Genomic DNA, 27,793 nt, shown 5'->3' on the forward strand with positions numbered 1-27,793 from the left:
ACTGTAGCGCCTAGAACCGCTCGGCCATTCCGGCCGGCTCCATGGATTTTAATACCTACTCCGAATTTTCCTTTTGTTTCCTTAAATGCTTGATCAATACACGGATTGAATAACATAGGGGAGAGACTACCACCCTGTCTCACTCCCTTCCCAACCACTGCTTCCCTTTCATGCCCCTTGACTATTATAACTGCTTTCTGGTGTCTGTAGAAATTGTAAATCGCCTTTCGTTCCCTGTATTTTACCCCTGCCACCTTCAGAATTTGAAAGAGAGTATTCCAGTCAACATTGTCAAAAGCTTTCTCTAAGTCTACAAATGCCAGAAACGTAGGTTTGCCTTTCCTTAATCTTTGTTCTAAGATAAGTCGTAAGGTCAGTATTGCCTCACTTGTTCTAGTATTTCTACGGAATCCAAACTGATCTACCCCGAGGTCGGCCTCTACCTGTTCTTACATTCGCCTGTAAAGATTTCGTGTTAGTATTTTGCAGCTGCGACTTATTAAACTGATAACTAGTACTTTCCAAAAAGTCGACTGACATGGGGGGAGGAGACTACGCAGAGCTCCTTCTTATCGGAATGCTAACATTCACCAAGCCGTCGGCGATACGGTTCTGTTCTCCCAAAAGCACTGGCCGCGTCCACCAGTTGCGGGTGGACCGGCGGAGCGGGCTGCACACAGAAGCGGCGCATCAATGGCCGATTGACGTCAAGCGAGGCGCGACAGGTTTTCCCGGTGGCGAGAGGGCGCCGCCCCGCCCGAGTATATAGGGCCTGGCCGCCAGCGCCGCATCCGCACTGCTCGCCACAGCTCACCTCCGCCCAGCCCACCATGCAGCCCGGAGCCGCAGCGCTGATCGCAGTTGCCCTGGCCGTCGCTGCCGGAGCGGTGGCCGCCAGGCCAGCTGGTACGTAACACCCGTCCTGTTTGTTTACAGCTGGCCGGTGTGGCCTTGCGGTTCTAGGCGCTTCAGTTTGGAACCGCGAGACCGCTACGGTCGCAGGTTGGAATCCTGCCTCGGGCATGGATGTGGGTAATGTCCTTAGCTTAGTTAGGTTAAAGTAGTTCTAAGTTCTAGGGGACTGATGACCTTAGATGTTAAGTCCCATAGTCTTCAGAGCCATTTGAACCATTTTTTTTGTTTGTTTACATAAAAACCGTTTGGGTTTGTGACAGCGCCATGATGTATAACTGTGTGTCTGTAGCGTGTCATCATTCTCTACCTGTCATGCTAAGTCATCGACGTGTAGAGATTAAACGCATACGCATTCTGGTCAGATGTATTCTGGCTTGTATTCCTAGATATTAAAATGACGTGCGTCCATCCTTCGCCTCTACGGCGGCTTGAATTCTGCTGGAGACATTTCCAATGAGGCGTCTGAAGTACAGAAATGGCAGCCCAGTCTTCCTTCAAGTAGCCCAGAACAGGGTTCCTAGTACTCGTTCCCAGACGAGACTAACGAATCGCTGAATGGCGGTACGTCAATGAATCAGAATCAGGGATCCAAATCCAATTCGGTTTTACAGAGAGTACTCTTTCAAATTCTGAAGGTGGCAGGGTAAAATTCAGGGAGCGAAAGGCTATTTACAATTTGTACAGAAACGGCAGTTATAAGAGTCGAGGGGTGTGAAAGGTAAGCAGTGGTTGGGAAGGGAGTGAGACAGGGTTGTAGCCTATCCCCGATGTTATTCAATTTGTACGTATATTGAGCAAGCAGCGAAGGAAACAAAAGCAAAATTCGGAGTCGGTATTAAAATCAATGGAGAAGAAATAAAAACTTTGAGATTTCCCGATGACGTTGTAATTCTGTCAGAGACAGCAAAGGACTTGGAAGAGCAGTTTAATGGAATGGACAGTGTCATGAAAGGAGGGTATAACATGAACATCAACAAAATCAAAACGAGGCTAATGGAATGTAGTCGAATTAAGTCGGGTGATGCTGAGGGAATTAGATTAGGAAATGAGACACTTAAATTAGTAAAGGAGTTTTGCTATTTGGGGATCAAAATAACTGATGATGGTCGAAGTAGAGAGGATATAAAATGTAGGCTGGCAATGGCAACGAAAGCGTTTCTGAAGAAGAGAAATTTGTTAACATCGAGTATAGATTTAAGTGTCAGGAAGTCGTTTCTGAAAGTATTTGTATGGAGCGTAGCCATGTATGGAAAGGAAACATGGACGATAAATAGTTTGGACAAGAAGAGAATAGAAGCTTTCGAAATGTGGTGCTACAGAAGAATGCTGTAGATTAGATGGGTAGATCATATAACTAATGAGGAGGTAATGAATAGGATTGGGGAGATGAGAAGTTTGTGGCACAACTTGACAAGAAGAAGGGGTCGGTTGGTAGGACATGTTCTGAGACATCAAGGGATCACCAATTTAGTATTGGAGGGCAGCGTGGAGGGTAAAAATCGTAGAGGGAGACCAAGAGATGAATACTTTAAACAGATTCAGAAGTATGTGGGTTGCAGTAGGTACTGGGAGATGGAGAAGTTCGCTCAGGATAGAGTAGCATGGAGAGCTGCATCAAACCAGTCTCAGGACTGAAGACCACAATAACAAACAACAACAACAACAACACTCTACTGCATTCGGTCCTTACTTAGCTTGCATTTATCGCGAATCTCTTGCCCAACGTAAAGTCCCGAGCGATTGGAAAAACGCGCAGGTGACACCTACATATAAGAAGGGTAGAAGGACGGATCCTCAAAATTACAGACCAATATCCCTGACATCGGTTTGTTGCAGGATTCTCGAACATATTCTCAGTTCGAATATAATGAATTTCCTTGAGACAGAGAAGTTGCTGTCCATGCATCAGAACGGCTTTAGAACGCATCGCTCCTGCGAAACGCAACTCGCCCTTTTTTCACGTGGCAACTTGCGAACCATGGATGAAGGGTATCAGACGGATGCCATATTCCTTGACTTCCGGAAAGAGTTTGACTAGGTGCCCCACTGCAGACTCCTAAGGTACGAGCATATGGGATTGGTTCCCAAATATGTGAGTGGCTCGAAGACTTCTTAAGTAATAGAACCCAGTGCGTTGTTCTCGATGGTGAGTGTTCATCGGAGGTGAGGGTATCACCTGGAGTGCCCCAGGCAAGTGTGGTAGGTCCGCTGTTGTTTTCTATCTACATAAATGATCTTTTGGATAGGGTGGATAGCAATGAGCGGCTGTTTGCTGATGATGCTGTGGTGTACGGGAAGGTGTCGTCGTTGAGTGACTGTAGGAGAATACAAGATGACTTGGATAGGATTTGTGAATGGTGTAAAGAATGGCAGCTAACTCTAAATATAGATAAATGTAAATTAATGCAGATGAATAGGAAAAAGAAACCAATAATGTTTGAATACTCCATTAGTGGTGTAGCGCTTGACACAGTCACGTCGATTAAATATTTGGGCGTAACATTGCAGAGCGATATGAAGTGGGACAAGCATGTAATGGCAGTTGTGGGGAAGGCGGATAGTCGTCTTCGGTTTATTGGTAGAATTTTGGGAAGATGTGGTTCATCTGTAAAGGAGACCGCTTATAAAACACTAATACGACCTATTCCTGAGTACTGCTCGAGCGTTTGGGATCCCTATCAGTTCGGATTGAGAGAGGACATAGAAGCAATTCAGAGGCGGGCTGCTAGATTTGTTACTGGTAGGTTTGATCATCACGCGAGTGTTACGGAAATGCTTCAGGAACTCGGGTGGTAGTCTTTAGAGGAAAGGAGGCGTTCTTTTCGTGAATCGCTACTGAGGAAATTTAGAGAACCAGCATTTGAGGCTGACTGCAGTACAATTTTACGGCCGCCAACTTAGATTTCGCGGAAAGACCACAAAGATAAGATAAGACAGATTAGGGCTCGTACAGAGGCATATAGGCAGTCATTTTTCCCTCGTTCTGTTTGGGAGTGGAACAGGGAGAGAAGATGCTAGTTGTGGTACGAGGTACCCTCTACCACGCACCGTATGGTGGATTGCGGAGTATGTATGTAGATGTAGATGTAGATGTAGAAGAGCAGAAACTACAGAAACCAGTCATTTTGGACACCGGGGTTTGGAGCGAAGTAGCCCAGAACATGGTTCCTAGTAATCGTTCCCAAACGAGACTAACACAGTGAATGGCGGTACGTCAATGAATCAGAATCATGGATCCAAATCCAAAATGGTTGGTCTTGGATCGTTACGCCCGAGTGGTTTTGATTCATTGACGTACCGCCATTTAGCGGTTTATTCGTTTGGTCTGACAACGTACTGGCTTTCAGGTCCTGGGCTAGTTAGCTCTTATCACGTTCTGGTTGATCTTCAGTGCCACCAAACCGGCTCTGATCTGATAAAAAGATTAAACACAGCTGAAGCGACTTCTTAATCCCCAAAATGAGTAGCCACAGCTCTCGTTGACCTGTCGACAAGGTTTCCTCCATAGCCGTTCATCAAATTGCCACAGGGTAAAGCGTGATTCATCACTCCAAATCACCCGTTTCCAATTATTCACTGTCCAGTGCCGTCGCTCTGAACAGCACCTCAATCATCGCTAGCGCTAACTACAGAAACGTGTGGCCTATACGAAGGAGCTCGGCTATTGTGCCCCGTGATTCGTGTGTATGCGACATTCTGTATAATGAGAGAGGCACAATACCTTTTAAGTTCAAAATGAGGCAAGAGAGGCAGAAAATCACATTCATGTAAACAAATACACAAATGCACTTGGAAATGAGAATGAATTTTCTAAACGCGTTGTGCTAAGTATCAAAAAATAAGTAACTGATGCAGTTTTCGTTATTTAAATCATAACTCCCTACGCACAGTCACTGTGCTATTCGGACTACTGGTAATACTTTGGAACTTACGAGCGAGACCTTCCTCTGATTTCACTCGATTTTTCGGAACCGATCCCTGCAAAGCTCGACGGTTCCTACAGTCTGTACACAAGGTTTCCCTGGTCTCGGTTTAGTTGTTCCTTCGAGTTTCCACCTCACAATGACGTCACCAACTGTCCACAAGGGCAGCTTTAGTAGGCTGAAATGATAGAAAGGTTGAATGTTTTTCTGACTCCCATCTGCAAAGGGAGAAATGATCACCGTGATAAAACAAGAGAAATCAGGGATCGAGCGGAAACGTTTTAGTGTTATTTTTTCACGTATTATTTCAGAGTGGAACGTTGGTGTAAGTGTCTGAAAGTGACTTACGCACCCTCTGCCAAACATTCGTCTGAAATACAGAATTATCATGTAGACGTAGAATCGGGTAGGAAGAAACGCCTGATATCGGACTAGCAGGAAATATCATCTTGATGAGGACCATCTGCACAAGCGGTCGAAATTACATCCCCCGAAGATTTTTATTGAAAATTCATATTTCACACAGATGGTGTTTGCCTTTTCCCCAGTCATCAGCCTTACGACTGATCTAGTTCTCCATCTTCCCCTGTACCATACTAACATTTCCACCCCTCTATATTTACTAGACCTAGAATGCTCATTATGCTGTGTGATATGTTCCCATCTTTTAACTTTTTTTTTTTTTTTTTTTTTTTTTTTTTTTTTTTTTTGCTGCCCTTGTATGTCTCAGTTGAGGTCTTATTAACATATACCGTCTCCTGACAGCGGTTTTCCACACCCTTTGTTTCATATGTCATACTTGAGCATTCCGCTTAATTTTTATCAGCGTTTATAGTGCTAAATTTCAAGTTTTTGAAGTTTTCTACGTCTCAGCCAACGTTCTTCTTCTCCCATCTTGTGTAATGTTTTTTTCCCATCCTTCTCTTATTATCTTACTGGTTGTCGTCCCTATTGTTTAACAAGGTACTATAATTCCGTCTACTATTCGTAATTAATTTCACGTTACCATTTCTTTATCTTTATATTTTGTGCCGTTGGAGCTCTCACATCGGTGTGACAAGCAGAAGTCTTTTCTCTCCGCAATACCGCTTGTGTTTCTTTTCGGACTCTGTCAAATTCTACCTTACTGCACTGATCAGTTGTTGACTGTAACCACTTGTCACGGGCTTCCTTTCTCCTGTTAGCCGCCTCTTCAGAGACCTTATTGAACCATTTCTTCTTCCTCGCCACTCTTTTTCCAGTGACTGCTCCTGCAGCCTTTGTAACCACATTCCTAATTTCTTCCCACTGCTGATTTACATCTGAGTCCTCTGTTTCCGGCAGTACTGTAAAACGATTCCTGATCTCAGCTTGAAGTTCATACTGGTTTCTATTTCTAAATGTGCCACTTTCTTTAGTTTACTTCTTTGCTTTGGTTGCAGGGTGACTCTGAGTTGACTTTTAACCAAGAAATGGGCGGAACCACACTCAGCCCCACGGGAATTTCTTACATCCATAAGCCAATTCCTTGCTTCTGCTTTAATTGCTATGTGGTCCATCTGGTTGACTGTTTTTCCGTCTGGGGATACCCATGTTCCTTTGTGCACTTGTCTATGTGGGAAGTTAGTGCTACTGATAAACATGCCCTTGGACGTAGCAAAGCTAATTACCCTTATCCCGCTGTCGTTACTATTTTCATGCAGACTATGAAGGCCTATTGTGGGAGTAAAGCTGACCTCCTTTCCAATCTTGGCATTAAAATCGCCGATGAGAATTCTGCAGCTGTTTTCAGGGATGGAATCCATCTTCCAGCTCTGCATAGAATATATCCTTTACTTGATCTTCACTTAACTCTGTTGGTGGATGACAATTCACAACGGTAATTTGGTGGCTTTTCACTAATCAAGTTAGAACTGAGATTCTTGGGTTCACAGCCGTAAAATTCTTTACTATTGGTACAATGTCTTTGTTAACACAGAAACAGGTTCCAAAACTGTGCTTGACTGCTCCCCCATAAAGTATTTTGTAATTTTCTACGTCTATTATCCCTGTACCTTCCCATCGAACTTCCTGCAGGGCAACCACCGACAATTTCTTCTTTTCCAAATCTCTAGCTAAAGTTATTGCCGCCCCAGGTTTGTACAGAGACTGTACATTCCATGTTCCAAATAGTGGTCCTTTTCTATGTTTAGTTCGTTGTATTGGGTGTCCGTTCTGTATCCGAGGCTTCTATCTAGCTTTCGTAACACGACTGGTTTTACGAGGTGGTGTTGTTAGGCCCACGCCCAACCCCCAACCTGGAGGACCAGAGTGTCCGCTTTAGCCTGGATCATCACCTTCGTTCGACCTGTCCGGCTTGGTAGGCCCTACGCCCAATACGTCCTATAACAGTTTATTATATTCCAGTCTTAGTTCGCCCCTAATATGTTTCCCTTGTTATGCTCCTTCCAGCGCCAAGATAACCACTCCTGCTGTAGCAGATATTCCACTAACCAGCCTCTTCTTTAACGAAGGGTCTTCCGTAGATTTCTTCCCTCAGCTGTTATTTTCAGTAGTACTACACTTTTCAAATGTTTCAAATGGCTCTGAGCACTATGGGACTTAACATCTGAGATCATCAGTCCCCTAGAACTTAGAACTACTTAAACCTAACTAACCTAAGGACATCACACACATACATGCCCGAGGCCGGATTCTAACCTGCGACCGTAGCGGTCGCGCAGTTCCAGACTGAAGCGCCTAGAAGCGCTCGGCCACACCGGCCGGCTACACTTCTCAGTTCATCTCTGCATATAAAGAGCATTTCAAACGGTCCCAGTTTCTTTTTCTTCGGATTTACGATGCTCCGCGCCTCACTTCCATACGATGATGTGCCCCACACGTACACTTTCACAGACTTCCCCAGTTCGATACTGTAGGAACAAGCTTTCATTCACTGTGCCAATCTACTGCTGACACCTTCCTTGATTTGATTACCCTATCTAACCTTACTTCCTAGTAAAGAGATAACAACATGGACAAATGCGTTTCAGAGGCATGGAAAATTTATGGGACGTAATCGAGCACAAAATTTTGCCCCGGCGACTCTTTGCAATTATATACGGCTAGAGAGGCAGTGTTCCTCCAGAGGACATCCAATTTTTTATCGAGCCCATGCCACATCGTGTTGCTGCACTACGTCGGGAAAAAGGAAGTCCGTCACAAAATGCCTGAATTTTTCACCTGAGTCTATATCAAGAGTAACTAAGTATCGTGACATATACTAGATATGCTGGTTGAATTTGTATTCTGTTGTTTCCAAAGGAAAGTACTTTTCCATGAAGCATGAAGACAGAAATGACTTTGGCGTAGTTTTAAATTGTATTTACATGTTTTACGGTGCCACACACTGTAGCACACATTTCTGTTTGGTTGGTTTTTCTGTAAGTAAACTGTCCCGCTTGAGACTGAAACATCTACCAACTGCTATCGAGAAGTTTGGGTGCTGGTGCAGAGTACAAACTTACTTCAGTCTCCATCACAGTTATCCCATTCCTTTTTTGCAAATGTTCATTCTCCATTTGCATAATTCGATCTTCTGATATTTTTGGACACTTCTCTTAACTAGCGATTTTCAGAGTACATATACGGTGAACCTCTGATAAAATACAGGAAATGAAAGATTAGCTACAATCTGTACAAGAAAGCAACTGCATTTATAAAAATCGGAAGACGTAAAACGGATGCAGTAGATGAAAAGGTAGTCTTACAGGTTTTCTGCCGATCCCCCATATTATTTAATCTGTACGTTGAGTAAGCAGCAGACGAAACAAGGAGAAATTTAGAAAGGAAATTAAAGTACAGGGAGAAGGAATAAGAACTTATGTTCAATGTGTGACGTAGTTTATACTGCCTGACGAAAAAATGTGAAGCAGCCAGAAGGGGGATGGGGTATGTGATATTATCTCACAGATTACTAAATCGAGTCAAATTCGCAAATAATTTGACAATATGAACATATTTATTAGTATGATACTGCGCACGCTCTGCATGAACGCATTCAATGATCCGCTTGGGAAGGGTGTCATAAAGTCATTACATCCTCCCCTGAGGCAATGTGGCCCACTATTGTTGTAACTCTGTTATTCTTGGCGTGGGAAACTGCCCTTAAGACGGAAGAATCACCAATGATCAACGGCATGAGGATGCAGAAGCCATTGGAAACCACTACATTAAACACAAATAACCTGTATCCACATGACATGTGGCCTGTAATTGAAAAAAATGTCATGATGATTTCTCCACTGGAAAAAGATTGCAGAACAGCCCCCCATTCGGATCTCCGGGAGGGGACAACGAGGAAAAGGTTGAATAACCAGCGAAAGCATAACGTTCTACGAGTCAGGGCGTGGAATGAAAGGAGTTTGCCCGCGGTAGCGAAATTAGAAATTTGAAAAGGGAAATGCTAAGGCTGAATCTACATATAGTGAGGGCCAGTGAAGGGAAATGAATTGAAGACAAGGATTTCTGGTCAGATGAGTATAGGGTAATATCAACAATAGCAGAAAACGGTATAACAATAGAAGGATTCGTTACGAATAGGAAGGTACGGTTGAGAGTGAGTTACTGTTTACAGTTGAGTGATGTTGTTCTCATCAGAATCTACAGCAAACCAACACCGACAACGATATTTCAGGTGTACATTCCGACATCGCAAGCGGAAAATGAAGAGACATAGAAAGTGTAAGAAGATATGTAACGGATAATACAGTATGTAGAGGGAAATGAAAATCTAATAGCCATGGTGGTCTGGAATGCGGTTGTAGGGGAAGGAGAAAATATTACGGGACAATGTGGGCTTGGTATTAGCAACGAGAGAGGAGAAAGACTATTTGAGTTGTGCAATAAATATCAGTTAGTAATAGCTATTACTCTGGTCGGCATCACAAGACGAGGAGGTCTACTTTGAAAAGGCCGGGAAATACGGGAAAATTTCACTTGTATCACATCATGGTCAGGCAGAGATTCCGAAATTAGATAATGCATTTTAAGGCGTACCCAGGAGCACATATAGGCGCAGATCACAATTTAGTAATAATGAAGATTAGGTTGAAGTTTAAGAAACTAGTCATGAAGAACAGGTACGCAAAGAAGAGGGATACGGATGTACCAAGGCGTGAAGAGGTGCGCTTGAAGTTCTCTAGGGCTATAGATACTGCGATACTGAATCGCCAGTAGATAGTTCAGTTGAAGAGGAATGGACATCTCCAAAAACGGCAATCACAGATGTTGAAAAGAAAAACATATGTACAAAGAAGATAACTGCGAAGAAACTCTGGGTAACAGAAGAAATAGTTCAGTTGATCAATGAAAAAAGACAGTACAAAAATGCTCAAGGAATATAGAAATACAAGTCACTTCGGAATGAAATAAGTAGGAAGTGCAGGGAAGCTAAGGCGAAAGGGCTGCATCAGAAATGTGAAGAAACTGAAAAAAAATGACTGTCGGGAGGACTGACTAAACACATAAAAAAGCCAAAACAACCTTCGGTGAATTTAAAAGCAAGGCTGGTAACATTAAGCCTGCAACGGACATTTCACTGTTATATGCAGAAGAGAGAGCATATAGTTGTAAAGAATACATTGAAGCCCTCTATGGGGGAGAACACTTGTCTGATGACGAGGTAGAAGAAGACACAGGAGTCGATACAGCAAAGATTGGGTACCGAGCACTAGAACCAGAATTTAAAATAAGCTTGGAAGACTTAAGGTTAAACAAGGCAGAAGGGACTATAACATTCCATCAGAATTTCTAAAATCATTGCGGAAAGTGACAACAAAACGACTATTCACATTGATGTGCAGAATATATAACTCTGACGACATACTATCTGATTTCGGAAAAATATCATCTACACAATTTCGAAGACTACAAGAGCTGTTGGTGCGAGAATTATCGCGCAATCAGCTTAACGGCTCATGCATGCAAGTTGCTGACAAGAATAATACACAGAAGAATCGAAAAGAAAATTGAAGATGTGCTAGATAACGATCAGTTTGGCTTTAGGAAAGGTGAAGGCAGTTCTGACATTACGGTTGATAATGGAAGCAAGACTAAAAAAATCGAAACATGTCCGTAGGATTTGTCAACTTAGAAAAAGCGTTCGACGATGTCAAATCACGCAAGTGTCGAAATCCTGAAAAAATAGGGGTAAGCTATAGGGAAAGAAGGGTAAGTACAAGAGCCAAAAGGGAACAATAAGAATGGAAAACCAACAACGAAGTGCTCGGATTAAAAAGAGTGTAAGACAGATATCTAGTCTTTCGCCCCTACTGTTCAATCCGTACATCAAAGAAGCAATGACAGAAATAAAAGAAAGGTTCAGGAGTGGGATTCAACTTCAGTGTGAAAGGATATCAACGATAAAATTCGCTGATGAGATTGCTGTCCACAGCGAATGTGAGAAGAATTACAGGTACTGTTGAATGGAGTGAACAATTTACTGAGTGCAGAATATGGATCGGAAGTAAATCGGAAAAAGACAAAGACAATGAGAGATAGCAGAAATGAGAACAGCGATAAACATAACACCAGGATTCGCAATCCAGGAGTAGATGAAGTTAAGGAATTCTGCAAAAAATGGCTCTGAGCACTATGGGACTCAACTGCTGTGGTTATCAGTCCCCTAGAACTTAGAACTACTTAAACCTAACTAACCTAAGGACATCACACACATCCATGCCCGAGGCAGGATTCGAACCTGCGACCGTAGCAGTCCCACGGTTCCGGACTGCGCGCCTAGAACCGCGGGAATTCTGCAACCTAGGCAGCAAAACAACCCATTACGGACGGAGCAAGGAGGAAGTCAAAAGCAGACTAGCACTGGCAAAAAGGGCATTCCTGTCCAAGAGAAGTCTATTAGTATCAAACATTGGCTTTAATAAAAAAAAAATTCTAAAGATATACGTTTGGAGCACAGCAATGTGCAGAAGTGAAACATGACTGTGGGAAAATCAGAACAAAAGAGAATCGAAGCAATTGAGATGTGGTGCTACAGGAAACTGTTGAAAATTATGTGGACTAATAAGGTAAGGAATGAGGAGGTTGTTCGGAGAATCATCGAGGAAAGGAATAAATGGAAACCACTGAAAAGAAGAAGGGAAAGGTTGGTAGGACATTTGTTAAGATGTTAGGAATAGCTGCATGGTACTAGAGGGAGATGAGGAGGGTAAATCTGTATAGGAAGACAGAGACTGGAATTCAGCCAGCAAATAACTGGTGACGGAGGTTGCAAGAGTTACTCTGAGATGAAGAGGTTTGTACAGGAGAGGAATTCTTGGCAGGCCACATCACACCGGTCAGAAGACTGGTCACTCAAAAAAAGTTTTTTCGGAGAAATGTCTGCTGGGCGCAAGGGTACCTTAATGTCATTTAGACAATTGACAGAGATACGTGTCATGTGTAAACTATCATTGTCCTTTTGAAAAATGGAACCACTGTACTGCCACATGAAAGGTAAGGCATGAGTCCACAGGATGTCTGTGCCTTCAGAGACCCCCAGTCACTATGAGTTAAGATCTGAAATCATATACGATGCCTTCCCACGCCATGAAGACAAAAGTAACACAGATCTGACTCTTAAAAACATTGGAAGGACGGGATTTCTCTCTCCGAGTCGCCAGTATTCTCACGATGGCGGTCATCTGGGGTGGTACGGCAACTCAATTCGTCACTGAACGCAATGTGACGTCATTCATCAGCAGTCCATACTCTCTGGTCACTGTATCTCTCCACATGCCACCGTTCATGTTCTGGTGTTAATAATGTCCTACATATGGCACATGAATTCCCGAACCCAGCAGCTGCTAGTCAATGGCAATTGGCATTGTTTTACAGGGAGTCCATTATTTGTTCTCAGACGGCAAGCCGTGCGGTTAAAGGCGCTGCAGTCTGGAACCGCAAGGCCGCTACGGTCGCAGGTTCGAATCCTGCCTCGGGCATGGATGTTTGTGATGTCCTTAGGTTAGTTAGGTTTAACTAGTTCTAAGTTCTAGGGGACTAATGACCTCAGCAGTTGAGTCCCATAGTGCTCAGAGCCATTTGCCATCAGACGGCAAGCACAGATATTGGTGGGTTAAGATGTTCTTGGTACAGCGAACATCCCTTGTGGTGGTCATACATGGTCTACTGGAACTTTGACGACGAGTATTCTTGCCTCACATTCCCAAGCAGTTCAACAATGGGCCACTATTACGTGCAATTGCCCCAGAATTTTAGATATTTCTCGATGCGACCAGCTGGTCCGTTGGAAACGCACAGTGAGTCTCATTTCAATTTGTGTTGGGTGCTGATATTGCTGTCTCACGTGAGTTCGTGACGTTTCCGAGTATGTCACACGTTTACGCCACTTACATACCCCATCAGGCTTCATAGAAAAAACTACAGTATTGGCCATTAAAATTGTTACACCAAGAAGAAATGCAGACTATAAACGGGTATTCATTGGACAAATATATATATATATATATATATATATATATATATATATATATATATATATATATATTAATATATACATACTATAACTGACATGTGATTTCATTTTCACGCAATTTGGGTGCATAGATCCTGACAAATCTGTACCCAGAACAACCACCTCTGATACGCCTGCGCATTGAGTCAAACAGTGCTTGGATGGCGTGTACAGGTACAGCTGCCCATGCAGCTTCAACACGATACCACATTTCGTCAAGAGTAATGACTGGCGTATTGCGACGAGCCAGTTGCTCGGCCACCATTGACCAGACGTTTTCAATTGGTGAGAGATCTGGAGAATGTGCTGGCGAGGGCAGCAGTCGAACATTTTCTGTATCCAGAAAGGCGCGTACAGCACCTGCAACATGCGGTCGTGCATTATCCTGCTGAAATGTAGGGTTAAGCAAAGATCGAATGAAGGGTAGAGCCACGGGTCGTAACACATCTGAAATGTAACATCCACTGTTCAAAGTGCCATTAATGCGAACAAGAGGTGACCGAGACGTGTAACCAATGGCACCCCATACCATCACGCCGGGTGATACGCCAGTATGGCGATGGCGAATACACGCTTCCAATGTGAGTTCACCGCGATGTCGCCAAACACAGATGCGATCATCATGATACTGTAAACAGAACCTGGATTCATCCGAAAAAAATGACGTTTTGCCATTCGTGCACCCAGGTTCGTCGTTGAGTACACCGTCGCAGGCGCTCCTGTCTGTGATGCTGCATCAAGGGTGGCCGCAGCCATGGTCTCCGAGCTGATAGTCCATGCTGCTGCAAACGTCGTCGAACTGTTCGTACAGATGGTTGTTGTCTTGCAAACGTCCCCATATGTTGACTCGGGGATCGAGACGTGGCTGCACGATCCGTTACAGCCATGCGGATAAGATGCCTGTCATCTCGACTGCTAGTGATACGAGGCCGTTGGGATCCAGCACGGCGTTCCGTATTACCCTCCTGCACCTACAGATTCCATATTCCGCTAACAGCCATTGGATCTCGACCAACGCGAGCAGCAATGTCGCGATACGATAAACCGCAATCGCGACCTTTATGAAAGTCGGAAACGTTATGGTACGCGTTTCTCCTCCTTACACGAGGCATCACAACAACGTTTCACCAGGCAACGCCGGTCACCCGCTGTTTATGTATGAGAAATCGGTTGGAAACTTTCCTCATGTCAGCACGTTGTAGGTGTCGCCACCGGCGCCAACCTTGTGTGAATGCTCTGAAAAGCTAATCATTTGCATATTACAGCATCTTCTTCCTGTCGGTTAAATTTCGCATCTGTAGGACGTCATCTTTGTGGTGTAGCAATTTTAATGGCCATAGTGTAAATGTGGCAACACTGCAGACATTCTACCTGTCACAGAGAACTGCATCACTTCTTATTCATGAGCCCGCCGATGGAGTGTACAGTTACAAAGTTACACTGACATTTGACCATGTCTTCTGGGTGCTTCACTTTTTTGTCATTAAGTGCACAGTGTGACGGATTCTCTTGTCAGAGCAGCAAGATTTTCTAGCTCTGATGGTAAAATGTGAACGCAGCAGCCACCGCCTGTGTTTCAGAGACGGAAGAGAGGCCGGCGCGCAGCCTGTACCCCTTGGGACCGGGCGGCTTCCTGCAGCCCGGCGGCCCCTTCGGTGGCCTGGGGGTCGGCGGCGGCGGAGGCAACGGGTTCTCCAATTCGGGCAGCCACAGCGAGAGCCAGGCGTCCAGCCAGAGCGGTGCAGGCGGCCACGGCTTGGGCCCCGCCTCCGGCTCCTACAGCCAGTCCAGCGCCAGCTCAAACTCCTTCAGCGGCAGCGGGTGAGCGCCTCGCCTCTCCTCGCCTCGCAGATAGGCATCAAGCGGCGCTGCCCAGCTGCCCAGTACGTAGTGCTCGCTGCTCGCAACGTACAGCCTGCTGCGAGCACAAATATAGCGCCGACTCTAATTTGTACAATTTCCGTTTTATTTACATAATAACTGGTTTCGAGTATCTACGTCGAACTATCCTGAGCACAACTTGAATGTCTCGAGAAGTTTACGTCACAGTTTGTGAAAACTCGGTTTCTGCTTGAGTCATCGATTGCCCCGCTATCTAGCGACTTTTTTTGGTACTATGCTTACAAAATATCTTAGCATTATTTATACGACACCGATGTTAATAATAAAATAAGCTTGAAACAAACACCGTAGGATATTCTAGTGTGCTGTCGAATGTGAAAGCAGCAACAAATAAATAAATAAAATATTACTTTAAAAGACAGAAAACACAATCAATGAAAGTGACCCGCCGAGAATTTTAAAAACCAAGACAGCTTTAAATTTTTGGGTGCAAATACAAACATAAAAATGAAAAAGATGCTATTACAATAGGATTGAAAAAATGAAAACAGCCTACACGAAAGTGAGAAATCTGTAACATAAAAAATGTTTTTCTAAGGATATTAATGCATTATAATACAACTGTAAAGCCAGAAGTCGTCTGTGGGTGAGGAACACTACTTTCGTCCGGACGCAAAATGGCATTAGAAGATTTGGAAATGATAGAGAGATAAATGCTTCAATAAATATTAGATCAAATCAAGAACAAAGACGGCAATTTGATTTTGAGACGAAATAAGGAAATATACTCATTCTTCCCTACAATAACACATAACATCACGCAAAAACGTGTTGTTCCTTATGGATATCTCAGAACGGCGGAAAACATTAGAAAAGAGGATCCTTGCCATTTTTTTTTCAAAACAAGGAAATGGGCAAAGAAAATGGATGGAGCGGCAAGACAAAAAAGGACTTTAAAGAAAGTGAGACTGAACAGGGGATCTTACTCAACAGAGACCAATTCAAAGAATTTCAGGAAGCTTCAGTACTTGCCATTAAAATTTTTTTCGGATGAATCCAAGTTCTGTTTACAGCATCATGATTGTCGCATGCGTGTTTGGCGACATCGCGGTGAACTCACATTGGAAGCGTGTATTCGTCATCGCCATACTGGCGTATCACCCGGTGTGATGGTATGGGGTCCCATTGGTTACACGTCTCGGTCACCACTTGTTCGTATTAACGGCACTTTGAACAGTGGATGTTACATTTCAGATGTGTTACGACCCGTGGCTCTACCCTTCATTCGATCTTTGCGAAACCCTACATTTCAGCAGGATAATGCGTGACCGCATGTTGCAGGTGCTGTACGCGCCTTTCTGGATACAGAAAATGTTCGACAGTTGCCCTGGCCAGCACATTCTCCAGATCGCTCACCAATTGAAAACGTCTGGTCAATGGTGGCCGAACAACTGGCTCGTCACAATACGCCAGTCACTACTCTCGATGAACTGTGGTATCGTGTTGAAGCTGCATGGGCAGCTGTACCTGTACACGCCATCCAAGCTCTGTTTGACTCATTGTCCAGGCGTATCAAGGCCGTTATTACGACGAGAGGTGGTTGTTCTCGGTACTGATTTCTCAGGATCTATGCACCCAAATTGCGTGAAAATGTAATCACATGTCAGTTCTAGTATAATATATTTGTCCAATGAATGCCCGTTTATCATATGCATTTCTTCTTGGTGTTGCAATTTTAATGGCCAGTAGTGTAAAACAAACAGAAAAACAATTTGTGTTAAATGGCCAGATGAACGGTTCAAATGGTTCAAATGGCTCTGAGCACTATGCGACTTAACTTCGGAGGTCATCAGTCGCCTAGAGCTTAGAACTAATAAAAACCTAACTAATCTAAGGACATCATACACATCCATACCCGAGGTAGGATTCGAACCTGCGACCGTAGCGGTCGCTCGGTTCCAGACTGTAGCGCCTAGAACCGCACGGCCACTCCGGCCGGCGATGAACGGAAAAGAGATCATTTTGAAAAAATTAGAGTTTTGGGCGAAGATGAAAGAAAAGACAAATAAATCGTTATTTCCATGCGGTCCTTAGAAGGCTTCTAACGATATTTAAAAAATGTTGCAATAAATATTCAGACCAACTGTTGAGCCTTTGTTCCTAATGCAGTCTGGTGTCACCTGTTCGTACTATGAGGGGCCATCAAAAGGTTTCCGTTTGGGGGTGTTGCCGCAGTGTATACGCAACCCAACGCGACTTCGATGCGGGGATACAAGCTCCGATATTTAGGCAAGGGTCTATTGTTACCCTCGAACGGAATTTTTTTGATAGTCCCTTATATTTACATGACAGGCCTTGCAGTTGCAATTTATTTTCACAGTTGCACTTATTTCCATTTTAAGATGATTTATTTCATGTATTAGGCACTTAACTGTTAATTTCTTTCCTGTTTCAACTGAATGTTGTCATCTCATTTTGGAGCTCATTAAAAACTCGTAACTCCTCTTTTTAATATGCGAACTAGGAGTAAATGATTATTTTGAATCTACTTGATAAATCATTACAGCCTCTAATAAACGAATAAAATGTTGTATTGCGTTAAAACTCAAGAAATATTTTTTTGATTGACAAAATTTTCGCCTTTGACTATCAGCGTTACTTTAAAATCACCATAAATGTTTATGCATCCATAAATACTGAATGATAACTTTTTTCGCAAATTTGTTAAAATACAACGCGAGTTGGTACAGTGGTATTTAATGCTGTTTGCTCCTGTGTTTCCCGAAATTGTTAAATTTGAAGCAGAGCAAGAGCTTTTTGTTGTGGCTAGTTCACATTCTCTAGCACATCGCTAGCATTCACTCGGGCCAAAACAAATGTAGTATGGTTAATCAAGCAGGCTCTGTATCGTATCGAGCTCTGCGTTGTATCGAGACTTCTAGAGCCCATTCGAACTGCAGTACCTTTTGCCCAACTGTGTGTGTGAGAACGGGTTCCAGCATTTGTGTCTCCTGCGAGACGTTTGGTACCTCGTATGTTGAGCCCGGCTTTGGTTTATTCTTACATTGAACAGCTGCAAACTGAAATTAATAGTTACATTGTTACATGTTTGTAACTGTGAATTATTGTTTATCCTAGGGCAACTCGCAGGAAACCAACGTATCATTTTAATGAAAAAGCACCGAGCGAGGTGGCGCTGTGGCTAGCACACTGGACTCGCATTCGGGAGGACGACGGTTCAATCCCGCGTCTGGCCATCCTGATTTAGGTTTTCCGTGATCTCCCTAAATCACTCCAGGCAAATGCCGGGATGGTTCCTTTGACAGGGCACGGCCGACCTTCTTCCCCGTCCTTCCCTAATCCTATGAGACCGATGACCTCGCTATCTGGTCACCTCCTCCAAAAAACAAAAAAACAAAAAAAAGTCTGAAAATGAACTGTGAAAAATTCGAAACAGCATCGGTACTTCTTTAAATAAAGTAAGGTAAAACCAAATTGTGGCTGGCTTCTGTGCACCATCAACAATTTATTATATGCACTGATTTTTTTATATGCTTGCTAATAGCATCTGTTTTTGTGCAGGTTCCACCGTTTCACAGTAATCTGGAATCCAGCTAATATTTTCAGCTTCGCAAAAATGAAATGTGAAGACTGTGGTATGCAATCGCAGTCACCTACCTCTCCTAAAATGTCTTCTTTGTAGTTAATTTCTTGCACATTCATTCCAACAACGATATCAATATTTCGTTAGAAATTATGGAAATACTTTAAGAATCAGGAAATAACTCCTACGATTTCGTGAATTGTGGTTCAAACGGTGATTCTTGTGGTAATTAAAGTCCAGAGCAAAACCAGAGTACCTTCCAAGACCAAATAAAACTGTGTGGTAATAGTTTCCAATTAAAAAGGAAAGATTGTAAATTTTTGATTAAATGAGGGAGGAAGAAAACGCTTAATTTACGCAGTGCGCACTGCGTAAATTAAGCGTTTTCGTAAAATATGAATACGAAATGTGTAAGTGGAAAAAAGATTTGTACGAAGCATGAAATAAGCGCCAAAATGGAACTCGTAAAAATGTGAAAGAAAAACCGTTCGAAAGATTTAGAACATTTCGTGAGATTAAATGCACCGTTAGCGATGGAGATCGTGAAGACTGGGCTCTCTGAATTGTGAGATGAACATTACTAATTTCCAGGCTTCTCCGAATTGGTTAAACAGATTCAAGAGATTACCCGAAAAAGGAAGTCGCAAAATTATGAAATTTACTTCAAGTAAAGTTGTAGAGGTGATGTCATTAATAGGTAAGCTTACAGAAAAATTCGTAATTGATGTGAAGACGAAGCTTCTTGTTATTTTCTAAAAGCTCCGTAAAAAGGCAGTCAGTTAGTAGTAATACCGCAAGTTAAAGAGGAAGTGTACCAAAATAAAATGCACGCGTTGGTATTACTGTGGACTGTTTGAATCAACGGCACTGAAAATTACGTCAGATGTAGTTGGGAGGTTGAGGAAGAATCACTTTTTTTTTTTTTTTCGCTGTGTACTCTAACATAAAATTTGCGAGAGGTAGGAATGGGAATGGAGCCTGCAGGAGTCTCGGTTACTGTGACTGTTGAAGACTGGAGGACGTACATCAAGATCTAAACTTTAAACGGCCAGAACCCGACAGAAATACACAGTGCGTTAAGTGAAGTTTGTGATGAGTTTACAGTGGTCCTTAGTACAGTTCCACGTTCAGTTAATGATTTTCATGGTAGTCGTATCAGCATAGTCGATAATCAAAAACCCGAAAGGTCAAGATGAACGAACTGTGAAACTTGTGGCAGTTGCTGCAGAAGAAGATCGTGGTACGACTTGTGAGGAACTTTCTGGAGTCACGGGAATTACCCCAACATCAGTATTTCGTATTCTGACAAATTATTTGAAGCAGATAAAAATTTGCGTGAGATGGATCCCATACAGTTTGACTGCTGAAGAGAAGCAGAAACGCCTGGACATTGCAACCCTGCTCAAACAACGATTTGAGGGAAGGTCAAGGCTTCTTGTGTCGAATTGTGGCTATTGATGAAACGTGGATTAGAGACTTTGAACTGGAGTTGATGTCACAGTCCAGTGAGTGGAGAGTTTCGAATACTCCACGTCCAAAAAAATTTCGACGCGTTCAATCAGAGCACAAGCTAATGATGATTTTTGCTTATGATCACCAAAAATCATGACAGATAGAGTTCCACGTGGAACAAGTGTCACAGCACATTATAGTAACTTCATGCTAAACCTACCCAGAAAAATGCACAAAACCCGACCTCAGTTGCTCGAGGCTGGGCCACTCAATCTCCACGACAATGCTCGCTCACATATCGGCATTGTTGTAGCCACGAAACTGCACGAATACGGATGGGAAGTACTGTCACAGGCTCCCTGCAGCTACGACATGAATCCACCAGGCATCGACTTGATCTCGAAAAGAGAAAAAAACCTCTGCCTGGACGTTATCTTCCTCCGGGAAGTGCTTTCTACAACCGTTACCCGAGCCATTCGACTGATGGAAAGAAGTGGTGTCCTGAATGGTATAATAGAGCTTCTGAGATGTTTTGATTCAGTCATAGAAAAGCAGGAAGATTATGCTGAAGGACTGTAAAGAAATCGAAAAAAATAAACGCGTCAGTAAAAAAGTTACCATTCATAATTTATGAAATGTCCCTCGTAAAATAAATGCAAAATTTCAGTAGTTACAGATAAAGTTAAAACATTCTAAGTAATTACACAGCAACTAAAGACCTTGGCCGCACAATGAAAAATTTAATATCTGAAATATTTACTATGATATCTATTCGTTTTCTCCGTTTTTTTATACATCACTTCCTGACATCACTTCCTGCATCCGAATGTAAGCGTACTGGTAACTCAAATATTAATAGCAGATTCAACCAGTAAAAGATGAACACCATAGTATAGCACATACTTGCAATGACATTCATGTAGCAATGACACTCTGGCAAAAATTGTAGTACATTTCCCTTCTTCACCTCAGCAACTTTCTACCAGTATGTCGCCCACCATATGGTATCTGTAATATAATTGTAAGTTAGTTCCTATGGGCCGCAATCATCAAAACAACAATGTGGCCTGTTCGGGAGGAGCGAGTATGAGATTTCAGTTAGTCCATTCGGACTTACGTTTTTTATGGTTCTCGAAATTTTTCTGGGCGAATTCTTGGAAACGCCACAACCGACTTCCAGGCCCATCCGTTTTCTATCTGATCTTGCGTTCCTCTCAAGTGACCCCCTCGTCGATGGGGCCTTAAACCTTATCCTTATTTTTTTTCTGTGATTCACTCCTACTAAGTAGCTGTTTTCATAACATTTGTGTTTGGGTTTAATCAAGTTTTTGACAGTGGGTTTCTACTTAAGGCGCACTAGACTTAACTTGGGATAGGGAGAATTAACATATTTCGTGTAGAGCTCTAATTAACACCACGTAGTTCATTAGTTATGACCCTATTGTGCATGCCTGTCTTGTTGCTTAGCCTCAGTACAAAAAATTTAATAACTAAGAGTCACATTAAACCAGTCTGGCATCGTTTATTTTTTACTTTCACTCCAGTAAGGCCATCAAAAAAATATAGAACTTCACATCTACAATGTTACCGATACACATTCATTTGATTATTCGCTCTGACGTTGATTTGGCTCGTAATGAAATTTCTCCTCTAACAATGTTCTAATAACGAACTTTTACTGGTTGAAGTTACTTACTTGGTAGCCCCTTAATCTCTCTTTAATTATCGTATATCTTACTGGTGACCAACGTTCTCGTTGTAAAGTGTCTGTTCAACGAAAAATTCGAAGGTGGTATTCTCAATACATACTGCAGACTTCTGAAAGCACCAGGATGGTGCTTGTCTCCTTCTACTCTTCTACTCTTTAATGCTTAACAACTCTATGTGCACGCGTTAATTTTCGTCGTCCAGAATTTAAAAAAAAATAATACTTCCCTTTTCCACACACTCTTACCCTAGAGTCTTAATACTTTATCAAGGCATAAGACAGATTTAAATAATTTAAATCTTGTCAATAGGAAAAAGATGGTACTTATAAATTTCCTGTAAAGAACATTCGGAGAAATTACGCTGTTTCATGTCAGCTGATGTTTAATAGCGTTCTATATCTAGAGTTCGAACTTCACTATATCTCGATCTTCACATTTAGAGATATCCTAAACACAATATTACCATATACTCTTGTACATAAAATATGACACCACCAGAATACAAGTGAGCAACGTGCATTTTGCTGCCATCTACTGCCAGGTATTTCATATATTAGACGTCGTGACAGAGCAGAATAGGGCGCTCTGCGGAACTCACGGATTTCGAACGTGGTCAGATGATTGGGTGTCAAACGTCTGAACGCGAGATTTCCACAGTCCTAAACATCCCTAGGTCTACTGTTTTCGATGTGATAGTGAAGTGGAAAAGTGAAGGGACACGTACAGCCCAAAAGAGACATCCATCCAGACCATCACACAGGAATTCCAAACTGCACCAGGATCCACTGCAAGTACTATGACAGTTAGGCGGGAGGAGAGAAAACTTGGATTTGATGGTCGAGCGGCTGCTCATAAGCCACAAATCACGCCGGTAAACGCCAAACGACGCCTCGCTTGGTGTAAGGAGCGTAAACATTGGACGATTGAACAGTGGAAAAACCTTGTGTGGAGTGACGAATCACGGTACGCAATGTGGCGATCAGATGGCAGGGTGTGGGTATGGCGAATGCCCGATGAATGTCATCTACCAACGTCTGTAGTACCAACAGTAAAATTCGGAGGCGGTGGTGTTATGGTGTGGTCGTGTTTTTTGTGGATGGGGCTTGCACCCCTTGTTTTGCGTAGCAGTATCACAGCACAGGCCTACACTGATGTTTTAAGTGCCTTATTGCTTCCCACGTTTAAAGAGCAATTCAGGGATGGCGATTGCTTCTTTCAATACGATCGAGCACCTGTGCATAATGCACGGCCTGTGGCGGAGTGGTTACACGACAATAACATCCCTGTAATGGAATGGCCTGCACAGAGTTCTGACCTGAATCCTATATAACACCTTTGGGATGTTTTGGAACGCCGACTTCGTGCCAGGCCTCAGTGACCGACATCGATACCTCTCCTCAGTACAGCATTCCCCAACAAACCCTCTAGCACCTGGTTGAACGCATGCCTGCGAGAGTGGAAGCTGTCATCGTGGCTTAAGGGTGGGCCAACACCACATTGGAAATGAAATAAGCGTTTGGCGTCATTGGCCGGGAGGCCCCTTACGGGGCAGTTCCGGCCGCCTTGGGGCTGGTCTTATTACATTCGACGCCACATTAGGCGACCTACGCGCCGGATGATGATGAGGATAGTACAACACCCAGTCCCTGAGCGGATAAAATCCCCGAACCAGCCGGGAATCGAACCCGGGCCCCTTAGAACGGCAGTTCGTCACGCTGACCACTCAGCTAGCGACGCGGATAACACCACATTGAACTCCAGCATTACCGATGTAGGGCGCAACGAACTTGCAAGTCATTTTCAGCCAGGTGTCCGGATACTTTTGATCACATAATTTACTTGACGTTGGAAGTACGAAACTGGCAAAACAAAAATCTAAAATGTTTGTAACAGCAGTTAAAGGTAAAACTACTACGAATAATACGGTAATTCCTTTTTTTAGTAAAATATTATACCTGGAAACAACTCGAATTTACGTCATATACACATTAGACAGTCGTCTTTACCTCAGCTCTAGATTTCTTAACCTTTAGTTCTGTGAGGAAATATGGTGCTATAAAGAATTTTTTGCGGAGTCATTCACATTACGCAGGTAACATTCGAATATTATTTGAGACTCAGGTGAGATATTTGTATTAACTAGCAAAGTAACACAACCTTAGCCATTTATGATCTTAAATTATAGAATTGCATAATGTCTGTGGGAGGTTCTAACAAAGCTAGTGTTCTCTGTAGCCAGTTAATTCAATCGCACAGTAACTCTCAGAAAGCAATGAATACATAAATTTCTTATTTTGTCAAACTATCACTGAGCTATTAGCCATTTGCTCATGCATCTTACAGATACAGCAGTTATTACAAAAAAAAAAAAAAAAAAAAAAAAAAAAAAAAATGTTCAAATGGCTCTGAGCACTATGGGACTCAACTGCTGAGGTCATTAGTCCCCTAGAACTTAGAACTAGTTAAACCTATCTAACCTAAGGACATCACAAACATCCATGCCCGAAGCAGGATTCGAACCTGCTACCGTAGCGGTCTTGCGGTTCCAGACTGCAGCACCTTTAACCGCACGGCCACTTCGGCCGGCTGCAGTTATTACAAAATGAAAGTTGAAAATGCACTAGATTGTGAGAACTGAACTAAACATTAGTCCTAGGAGCTAATCCAACAAATAACTGATGACTCAGTGTGCAGGTGCTACTCTGAAATGAAGAGCTTGGCGCAAGAGAGGTATTCGTGGTGGGCCACATCAAACCAGCCAGATGACCGTTGACAATTGTGCCCGTTTTGCTTTCATGACATTTTCATCATTGTGTGCTGGACACCGGCTATTTATTTATTTATTTATTTATTACTACATTTACCACTATTGCCTTTTTATGTAATGTGTGCGTATTTACAAGGTTCTTATAATTTGTTGCATTATAAAATTAATCACAAAGTTTAGTTTAAGCGCTTAGTAAATAGGAAAAATGACAATTACTATTATAATAATTATGTTTTGTAATAACTCAGACCACCTTCCACGAATAACCGTACACAAACTCATTTTATTCTAGTACTCAAGGTTTCGTCTAGCCAGTATCTCTCACTTACAGTCCTTGATGTGTGCTTGTTTGACTCAGTTGGTATCCTGTAAAAGTTAGTCTGAATCGACTCCCGTTCTGCACAAAGTGTGAATTTGTCAAGAAGTAGAATTAAAAATTAAAGCCGAAAACTAAAATACAACCGTTGATTTAGAATGGTCAAAGTAGCACGAAAAACGAAGTGATAGGTGGCTAACAAGGGGCAGCATAAAGGCAAGGAGACCACTACTTGTACAGATTAGCTCCCGTACTTTCCACACATTTCAGATAAATAGGCATTACTGCAGTGGAACCACAGTGGTGGCTAAAATACTGACGTACGCTTCGTTCTAGCGCATCACAACAACAAAAGCGTGATACAGCCAAAAGTACGTTCTGATGAGAAATGTGGCACCACTTTTGAGAATAAAGTTGGGGCACGCGTGTTATCACGCTCACCTGTTGCAGACTCTCCCACTTGCAGTGAACATTCACTCCTCGAAGGAGATCTCAGCCATGTTTTATTGGCATGCGGTAATACTAAGAGAAGCTTTGGGAAATCATAGCGAAAATATTAATGTATCTGACAGGAAGCATAAAATTCCTGATCAGTCGAAATTATTCCCGTAATAGCACGTTTCACACAAGAGGTCGATATTGACGCATCAGATATTGTAGTTTGTAGATTTATACACTTACATCTTTATGAATTTGTATACTCCGCAAGCCAACCTACAGTGCATGGTAGATCGCACTTCTGAAATCGCTATAATTCTTGTTCGATTCGATGATCTTACGTGAAAAGAACGGCTGTCGCAAAACTTCCGAGTAAGATTTAATTTCTCTGATTTTCTCGTCGTTGTCACTGTGCGCTTATTAAACAATCCCGTGACGAAACGTGCCGCTACTCATCGGGTCTTCTCCATCACTCCTATCAATCCAACCTACTAAGTGTACCAGACAGATGGACAGTACTGAATAATTGGACGCACAAGTGTTTCGCAAGCCACCTGTGTAATGATGAGCAACGTTATTGCATACTTTAGATTCCAGTGTTTTAACTAATACCTTGACAGCACTGTTGACGATCACGGGTCACCGCACGTAAATTTGACGCACATGTACCTTGAAGGCTCATATTATTTCCTGAAAGACCCAAATACAAGTGAAGTTTATTGCCGAACGCACTTACATTGTGAATCACTTATTTATTAACTTGTTACGAACTGATAATCATACGTGCTTGTGTTCATCCGGTCACGTACATCTGGTGCCGGATTCACTGATTTCTCTACTTCTTTTTCTTTCCAGGTATTTCCCGTTTGGTTAAGAGGAATGCAAGGAGGTATAGCAGAGATGTATCCGGGTGCCTTATGGGACTTTTCCTAATGTGTGGACGTCGACGAGATACAAAAGTGAGCAACAGAAAGCAGAATCAGCAAACATCTTCTGTAATAACCAATTTTTTGAATAAAATTTAAAATTTGTCGGTAAAAAGTGCTTCGCATTTACTGTAACTTACCTTTCAAAGGCATTTCAATAAGCACCACTGCTAAAGTAAACGTGGAATGGCCATCACAATCCTTTTATAGGACTATCTCCTAACGGTAGCATAGTTTTACCTGAAAAAAAAAATGAAAGTTATTACTTGAGAGTTCCTAAAACTGACAACCGTGCAAGTAAATGAAAGCTGTATATCAACTGAAATGTAGGGACATTTTTTAATTCAACTTTTTCAGGAAAATTATGATTATCTGTCATGTACTCCAATGACGAGGACGCAACACCTGCAGACACACCGTTTTGCCTATTTGTAACGTAAGGAATCAGTATTTAGTACCTTGCAAAATCATTCCATACTACCTCCTCAACAGTGGAACGTCATTTCTGGCTACAGGGACGTAAGGACAGCACAACACCCACTCCTCGAGCGGACAAAATCTCCGACCTGGCCGAGAATCGAACCCAGGTCCCTTCGGTAACAATACGCCACGCTGATCACTTAGATGTTTCCAACTCATCAAATATATACGATGCAGTGTTTTAATTGGCCAAAAAGAAGACATAAAATAAGAACATGATTTGCTCTAAGAAGAAATTATATCATTTCATGGAAAAAAGACCAAGTTTGTGCATATATAGCTAAATGTGCACGAGCCTGGTTCGTTGGTACTGCCTCAAACACATATATCACAAACAGTGTGGCGTGAGATACAGAAGTTAACATCATGCATTACCTGGAACACTGATACTAACCGCCAGTAGAGTGGTTGGGAGTTTCATATAGGTTTTACAAGGAGTAAAACGCTAAACGATTAGTGAAGCTCCATAGCTCAGTGGATAAAAAAGTAAAAAATTAATATAAAATAAAAACAAGGATCTTCGATTCGATTCTCAGTCGTTCCAAAGATATTTTCCATCACTTATCGCTTCTTTCACCACTTTTAATGATTTACGTGCGTGAAAAAATGCTGGATAGCACGGTCGTTCGGAATCCATGTTAAACTGTAGGTCTTCCTATAAACGGATGGGTAAGGCAGTTCGAAGGTCGGCGGATGGTAATGGCACTCCACCTCCAACAGTAACAGGCCTTGTAAGGCACTGCACTACTCAAACCAACTTTCAGGTTCTAGACAGCTTTTCATTTCTTTACTTGTGAACGACAATGTTTTTCATTTCCACTAAATTTCTACGTAATATTATAATGGTCAAAGTTATAGACGGCTATCATTGTATGTGACCAGTTTTTGTGTACCCATCCCACAGAAATTTCTCGCCCCTGATTACAAATG

At 42.5% G+C, this 27,793-nt stretch overlaps 1 protein-coding gene across 2 annotated transcripts; it reads left to right on the top strand.

Moving 5' to 3' along the window:
• Window positions 1-788: 788 nt before the first annotated feature.
• LOC126237228 (uncharacterized) lies at window positions 789-26,492 on the top strand. Of its 2 annotated transcripts, none has more exons than XR_007545054.1 (3): window positions 789-906; window positions 14,910-15,212; window positions 26,313-26,492. XR_007545054.1 is itself a non-coding variant. In XM_049947124.1 (3 exons), exons 1-3 carry the CDS (start codon window positions 831-833, stop codon window positions 26,329-26,331), a joined length of 336 nt encoding a protein of 111 aa, XP_049803081.1. In that variant the 5' UTR covers window positions 789-830; the 3' UTR covers window positions 26,332-26,492. The 2 variants fall into 2 exon arrangements, 1 of the variants encoding a protein (XP_049803081.1); XM_049947124.1 differs by having other exon boundaries at window positions 14,910-15,150.
• Window positions 26,493-27,793: the final 1,301 nt, after the last annotated feature.

Source organism: Schistocerca nitens, chromosome 1 (assembly GCF_023898315.1).
Source record: "Schistocerca nitens isolate TAMUIC-IGC-003100 chromosome 1, iqSchNite1.1, whole genome shotgun sequence".
NCBI lineage: Eukaryota > Metazoa > Arthropoda > Insecta > Orthoptera > Acrididae > Schistocerca > Schistocerca nitens.

What these genes read in the sequence shown, in the direction of transcription:
- LOC126237228 (XM_049947124.1), top strand. Translation starts at nt 831, where the DNA reads ATGCAGCCCGGAGCCGCAGCGCTGATCGCAGTTGCCCTGGCCGTCGCT. An exon ending in GGTGGCCGCCAGGCCAGCTG is followed by an intron (nt 907 to 14,909) that starts GTACGTAACACC and finishes CCTGTGTTTCAG; the next exon opens with AGACGGAAGAGAGGCCGGCG.